The following is a 7,500-nucleotide window of genomic DNA, read 5'->3' as shown; positions in this document are numbered from 1 at the left end:
GATTCTGTGTGTCAGCGTTTTCCTTTTGAAAAAGGCCCGCGACTGTTGTTGTAGCCCGCGCAGGCAGGGCAGCGGGGATTTGGCCGGGAGATCAAGTTCTTACGGCGCCGGAGCCCTTTAAATGGGAGCCCGCCGCTGATGGAGGCACTGGAAATGAGAGCTGGCGGGCCGTGGCGATGGAAAATGCAACGTGGGGCATCGTGCCAGCCTGCCTCGCAAACACACCCAGGACCCGGAGCCCTCGGGTTGGCACGGCCAGAACCAGGGTCCTTAGGTCCGGTGCCAGCGGCGGCCGAGGCAAAGCCCCCGGTGCCATCTTCACTGAGGTGCACTCAGCTAGTGTCCTTTGGCCTCTGGTACTAGGCTTAGTCTTAGGCGGGCACGGCCATTGGTGCCAATATTGCTCCTGCTACAGCCTCTCATGCCATGTCTTGACAGATATATTTAATATTTATATAAAGTAGAATGTTATTTTGCCCTAAATTTTGGACTTGCCATGTCTTGCACATGCTTGTCTGGGCAGTCGAATGCCAGTCTTGCCGTCTTGCCGTGAACCAAACGTGTTTAGAATGGTTCATTCCTCTGAGCAAAACTACATTATGACAGACTGACGGGGACGAAAGGAACTTCATGATACTTCATGACATCCACATTCAGGCCGTGATGCCACGTACCCACACACCCAAACAGACAGTTAGAGATTCACAAACGCATGCCCACTTGCACGCACACATACACACACACACACACACACACACACACACACACACACACACACACACACACACACATTATGCACACGCACACACATTGTTATTACAGGGGAGTATAGGTCATGTGTGATTGTATGCAGTCCTTTGTCTGTGCTATCTTTTGTGCGTGAAATCATGTGTGTGTGTTTTGAGGCTGCTGCGCTGCCGTGATTGACGGGATAGGAAATAAGACCACTGCAGTGTGGAAGACTGTTGTCAGGCCGTGTGTATGTGTGTGTGATGTGTGTGCGTGTAGTGTGTGAGTGTGAGTGATGTGCACGTGTGCGTTGTATTTACACTGCCCCAGTTGTCAGTTGTTTGCAGAGGTGAGATGACGTGATGTTTCCGCGATAAAATACTTCCTGAGCGCCATGAAGAAATGTTTCGCCTGGGGCCTGACCCAACTCTGTCAGGCACTGTCTCACGGGGCCCCAAGAAACAGAGAGAGAGAAAGAGAGAGAGAGAAAGACAGAGAGAGAGAGTGGAAAAGGAAGGGAATGGAGAGAGTAAGTGATGAGAGTGAGAGTTTAGGACCACACAGGCTTCTTCCACTCTTCCCCCTTTCCCACTGTCTTCTCTCCACTCTTCCCACCCGCCCTTTCTTCCGTCGATAATGACACTCATAAAAACTTTATTGGGATTAACTGAGCATAACACTGCTTTATTGTTCAGCACGGCATGAGTTAGGAGGGCAAGCATTAGTCAGCACAGCTTGTTGCAGTGCAGAAGGTAGAAAAAAAAAAACGAAACCTAGTTTGAGTTCAGTTTCAGTGAGGTTGACCGTATGTGGACTGAGGTGTTGGCTGGCTCGCCCGCAGGCCATGTCAGGAGGTCCCGGGTCGCTCAGAGGATTCGGTGTTCCTCTTTCTCTAGAGCACGGCACACAGATGAATGTCCTCACTGTTCACACAGAACTCCAGATAAAAGTTTTATTGTTTGTGGTCAGAACTCGGACCTGATTCTTTTCTCATATCTAGAGCCACAGACCAGACTGTGATCATGTTTTATCCCTGTTTTCGTCCATGCATCTGTCCAAACAAACAGCAACACAAACTGTGGCAAACTTTTTTTCCGTGGTTGCCTCCATTGAAGGGCACATTAAAGTTCCTGACTAAGCAGAGCTTCCTGGTACAGTAGGTGACCTGGTTGTCATAGGAACTCTGCTCAGACTGCCTTTCTGTCTGACGTCAGGTATAATGTATTTTAACGTGTGTGTGTGTGTGTGTGTACGTCTGTGTGTGCAGGTGGCGTTGAGCTCGAAGGTGTGGGGAGAGGTGCCCGTCCCAGAGGACCTTGAGGCCAGCCGCGGAGTCCGACAGGCCCAGCGCTACCTGGACGATGACGAGGACTTCGCTGCAGACGGATCAGGGGGTGAGCTTCAATGGGCAAAGTTCATGTGGGAGCATTGAGCTGACTCATCAGTGTTTGTTCTTAAGGTCTTACCCATGGTGTTAGAGAGAAGGGCACATTTATTTTGCCTATTTTTATTAGCTTCAGTTAGACTTAAGACTTTGCACTTTGCACATGATTCAAAGTAGGTCCCTGGAGTGACTTCAACTGTAGACAGATCACCAAAAGAAGTGATTTTTGTGCATAGTTCTGTTTAATGTTGAGCCCCAAGCTTGGTCAAATGGAGTCAGAGAAGAATCAAGCTAAGTGTTGATATCTGTAGTGCATTGAACAGTTTGAGTTTTCAGGACAGGGGGTAGGATGAGACACTGACAGAAGGAGCTGGGACTCATCTTTTAGCTATGGCAAGCCTACTGGGACAAAGTTAGATTGTGTGCGTAAAACATTAAAGGGATATTCCACCATTTGGGAAAATACACTCGTTTTCCACCTCCCCTTGAGTTAAACAATTGAGTTTGACCTTTCCCCAGTTCATCCAGCCGTTCTCTGAGTCTGACAGTAACACTTTTAGCCCCAGCTCATTGAATCAGATTAGATCGTTAGCTTATAGGAGAGATGCTAACGGTGAAATATCCCTTTAAGAGGGGGATAGTACTCGGAACAGATGATGGGTAGGGACTGTAGATAATGGCGATGTTCTGGTTATGACCACCAGTGCGTGTGTGTGTTTTCCTCCACAGACCTTCCCAGTGGAGAAGAAGATGGCAGCACCCCTGAACCCACGATAGTCGGCCCCATAACCACTAGTGAGTTATCTGTGTGTGTGTGTGTGTGTGTGTGTGTGTGTGTGTGTGCGTGCGTGCGCGCGCGAGTGTGTGTGTGTGTGTGTGTGTGTGTGTGTGTGTGTGTGTGTGTGTGTGTGTGTGTGTGTGTGTGTGCGTGCGTGCGCGTGTGTGTGTGTGTGTGTGTGTGTGTGCGTGTGTGTGTGTGCGTTTGTGTGTGTGCGTGTGCGTGTGCGTGCGTGTGTGTGTGTGTGTGTGCGTGTACCACATGTGACCCTACGCACCTCTATTCCCCTGGAGAGTGATGTGCGTGTCCACACGTTCGGCCGCTCCGTGGCGAGTGTAAACAGCGTGTAAATCAGCTGGGTCTCATTGCGGGCTGTTTTCGCTCTGTCCTGCGTGGAGTGGTGCGGCCCCCTGACAGCTGTCAGCCATCAGGCCCGCGTGAACGTCAGGGGAGCATGTTTGTCTGTGTGTCTGGGTATGTGTCACATGTCCTTCACTACCTCAGTCATCTCTCTCTCTCTCTCTCTCTCTCTCTCCACCTTCCTTTCGCTCCCTTTTTCTCTCACTCTCTCTTCCCATCTCTCTTTCTCTTTCTCTTTCTCCATCTCTGTTTCTCTTGCTCTCTCCCCAGCTCTCTCTCTCCCCATTTCTTTTTCTCCATCTCTCTCTCTCTTCACTACATAAAGGCTTCTATGCCGCTGACAGCTGTTGAAAGTTTGGTCCGCGGCTCCACAAAGGGTAGTTGAGAACATTGTCCACAGGAGCAGCTGAAAGGGAGGAATTCTCCCGAGCGTGTCCAGTCCACGCAGCTGGGGCCATACGTGTGCAGACGGGGTCAGAACAGAAACCCATCACTGAGGGTACTGGTGCAGCTGGGCCTGCTTACAGGTCCCCATGAAAACAGTCAGGTCCCTTAGAGGAGAATAGAGCCCTGGTCTTTGGTTTAAAGCAGAACTCTGAACTCAGATGGTTTCAAAAACTGGGAATTGTCCAGAGGTCAGATGTGAACTTAACAGAGGAGGGACAGCATGGGAGCAGCAATTGCTTTGATATTGAGAAAGTGAGGTCTGTTTTAGAGTAGACAGTAATTAACTCAAGTGTAAGCATGTGTATAGGTTTTGTGTGTGTGTACAGTATGTGCAAGTGACTTTGCCAGAGGACAGTAAGGAGAAAACATGATGCCTTAATTCCTGACACAGTATTATCAGCAATACCAGCTTGTAGCACCAATGCACTTACCTGAAGTGTAAGGGAGACAGGGAGAGTGAAAAACTGAATATGCAATGCTGCAGAAAGAAAGTTAAAATATCATGTTAACTGACCAAATAACTGAGGGTAAAGCTTCCAGTTTGGTCCCTCTTCATGCTCATGCAGTATATACTTTATATATTTACGAAGATCCACCTTAATAAGTTACTGCCTTCCAAGTGAACCGTAATTTCCCAACTATTAGCCGCAGTTTATACATTGATTTTGCAAAATTTCTTCAGCTATGAGGTTAATACACAGGGGCCAATATGGTTTTGTTATTTTTAACTTGCATAAAACACTGCCCTGCGGTTTATACACAATGCGGCTAATACACAGGGCATGACTGTATTGAGAATTTGCTAAGTTGCTTCTGGTGTGCGGTTCTGTTGATTTCACACCCAGTCCTAACGGCGTGTTTACAGTAGCCTTGTGTGGACTCTGGGGAGAGTGTGTGTTTATGAGAGCAGCGGATGTGTTTTATAAGGCTCCGAGAATGGGACAGGATTTGGACAGAGGTATGGGCAAGAGATGGAGTGCATAGAGAGAAGATATAAAAACAAAAGAATGGATGTGTGTATCAGATAGATCTAATAGAAGGAGTAGTGAGAAAGTGTGTGTGTGTGTGTGTGTGTGTGGTGTGTGTGTGTGTGTGTGTGTGTGTGTGTGTGCATGTCTGTGTGCGTGTGTGTGTTTCTCAGTTTCTCAGTGGTGGACACTGTAACCAGACCAGAGTATGCGCAGCATGTAGAGCATTTGTGATCGAGTTTATCTGCAGGGGAATGTTGTGTGTGTGTGTGTGTGTGTGAGTGTGTGTGTGTGTGTGTGTGTGTGTGTGTGTGTGTGTGTGTGTGTGTGTGTGTGTAGACTACACCACTGTGTAGAAGTGTGTGTACATTGGGACTCTGTCGCTATGTGTATGTGTATGTGTATGTGTATGTGTATGTGCATGGGTGTATATGTGTGTGTGTGTGTGCAGTCAACTGCAGGAGTGTTTGAAGCGCTTACTCTTTGGTGACACAGTAAAGTCTTTGTTGCACTGAATAGTTTGTGACGGTTCAGGACATAAAAGAGCCAGTTTCCCCCTTTCTTGTCTTTATCTTCCTCTGTATCTCTCTGTCGCTGTCTACATTTCTCCCCCTCTCTCCCTCTTTTATTCTCTCTCTCTCTCTCTCTCTCTCTCTCTCCCTCCCTCGCCCCTGCTGTCCCTCTTTCTCTCCACACAGTCACAGTCTTTTAAACAGAGTCTGGTCCCTCGGCTTTTTGTGTAGTGACCAGTTAGTCATCCCTCACATTAGCCTTAAATGTGCCGGCTGCTTTGCTATGGGGTATAACTAATTGATTTAGCTTGTTTAGAGATCTACGCAGAAGCATGAGGAACAGAAATATGCACTCTGTCCATGTACATGCTTTTAATTACTTCATTTTTCCATGCTCAGCCCAGCTTATATACATACTCTAAATCCATTTTGTGTGTGTGTGTGTGTGTGTGTGTGTGTGAGTGTGTGTGTGTGTGTGTGTGTGTGTGTGTGTGTGTGTGTGTGTGTGTGTGTCTGTCTGTCTGTGTGTGTGAGTGTGTGCAGCTGGGAAACAGCTGTGGCATCTCCTGTGAGTGTTTTTTAATGTGCAAACTCCTCTTTGACTTCTGGACCCAAACAAGTCTGATCCCACACTAAATGGCCCCTCTCCATTTATTTGAAGATGTACGCATAAGAAGTGGACGTAAACCAAAGTGGAGTGAGTCCTCCGTCTCGCGGCGCTCAGTGCTCTCTAATATACTTGATTGATGAGGATCCAGAGAGAGAGCAGCCTGGTGGCACACGCTCTCCCGGCTCATCTGCCACATGCCACAGAGGCCTCCCTTTCACCCTCATAGGGTTAAAGCTGCTCTCTCTCTCTCTCTATCTCTCTCTCTCTCTTTCTTTCTTTCTCTCTCTATTTCTCTCTCTCTCTCTCTCTCTCTTTCACAGGGTTCAAGCTGCTCTCTCTCTCTCTCTCTCTCTCACTCTCTCCCTTTCTCTCTTTCACAGGGTTCAAGGTGCTCTCTATCTCTCTGTATCTCTCTCTCTCTCTTCAGAGAAAGATGAATGGAGGAGAGCAGTATTTGGGAGCAGGAGATGAGACAGAAGGGAGGGGAAGTTGAAGGGAGAAGTTTGTGGGGAGTCGCTGCTTTGTCAGCTACTTTGTCATTTCTTTCTCTCGCTTTTATTTGAGGGAAAAGTTGGGGAATTTGTGGCTTCTTGGCTGATGACATCCCTGCTATCACTGGATGACAGCTGCACTTGATAGAAATAACAGTACCTCTGTGTGTGTGTGTCTGTATGTGTGTGTGTGTGTTTGTGTGTGTGTGTGCGCGCGCGTGCGTGTGTATGCGAACCCGCACCCGCATAACAGAGAGACAGCCGGAAAGTTCCATGGAGATAAGATCAGCCCTTTCCCTGAAGACTGTGAAGACTCCAGTGCAGCTATTCCAATCCACTCCTGTGTCCCACTCATCCATGATGTGTTTTTCCTTACGACACCTCAGCAAGGAGGCTCTGATTTCTGTTGTCCACATGTGTGTCCTGCAGTCTCGCTTACAAGCCCTCAGTGTTCCCAGACAGAGACGGAGATGGTTTGCAGCTGGATGAGCTCGTACTCGTCTCGTTTGCTCTCTGTGTAGTTGGAGTCTTCTTGTCAGAGGCTGTTGTCCTACATTTTGTCCTCTTGCAAGTGTCCTTCTCCCTTCTTGTCTTTACGGACATATCTGCCTGTCTCTCCTCTGTCATCCCCATGGCCTTCTATCACCCCAGTCTACACACACACACACACACACACACACACACACACACACACACACACACAGACACACACATTTACACACAAACAAGGGGTGCTGCATGCTGTGCGCCAGCTGGCCCCGAGCATCATGGGAAAGAGTGTGGTGTTTTGAGATATTTGTCCCCTCCGGGAAGAGATTAAATAATAATCCACACAGGCAGCAAGGGCCAGAGGGGTTCCCAGGGGAGAGGGAGGGCAGGAGAGGCACAGCCCCCCTCCCACACACACACACACACGCATACACACATACACACGCACACACACACGCATACACACACACGCATACACACGCACACACACACACACACACACACACACACACACACACACACACACACACACCCTCATTAACCTCACACACACATTCATTAACCTCACACACATACACACACACATACACACACACTCCCTTATGTACACACACTCAGACAGGGCCTTTCTCACAAATACCTTGTCACACAGTAATACACTCACACAGTCATGCATCCATACAGAGGCATACTGTATACACACACACACATTAGCCTCACACACACATACAC

General features: G+C 48.3%; 1 protein-coding gene across 6 annotated transcripts in view; it reads left to right on the top strand.

Moving 5' to 3' along the window:
• The window catches only part of hspg2 (heparan sulfate proteoglycan 2), a 98,847-nt gene that overhangs the window by 22,398 nt on the left and 68,949 nt on the right, over window positions 1-7,500 (top strand). For all 6 annotated transcript variants that reach the window (XM_076276192.1, XM_076276193.1, XM_076276189.1 and 3 more), the window contains exons 2-3: window positions 1,997-2,123; window positions 2,843-2,908. In XM_076276192.1, coding sequence (XP_076132307.1) covers window positions 1,997-2,123; window positions 2,843-2,908 — 193 coding nt within the window. The remainder of the gene's footprint in view (window positions 1-1,996; window positions 2,124-2,842; window positions 2,909-7,500) is intronic.

This window comes from Alosa pseudoharengus, unplaced genomic scaffold (genome assembly GCF_046254945.1).
Source record: "Alosa pseudoharengus isolate Yale_2024_CS ecotype anadromous, Long Island Sound unplaced genomic scaffold, YU_APseudo_1.1 YU_APseudo_1.1_scf_9, whole genome shotgun sequence".
NCBI classification, from domain to species: domain Eukaryota; kingdom Metazoa; phylum Chordata; class Actinopteri; order Clupeiformes; family Clupeidae; genus Alosa; species Alosa pseudoharengus.
This window is presented reverse-complemented; position numbering and strand designations above follow the sequence as displayed.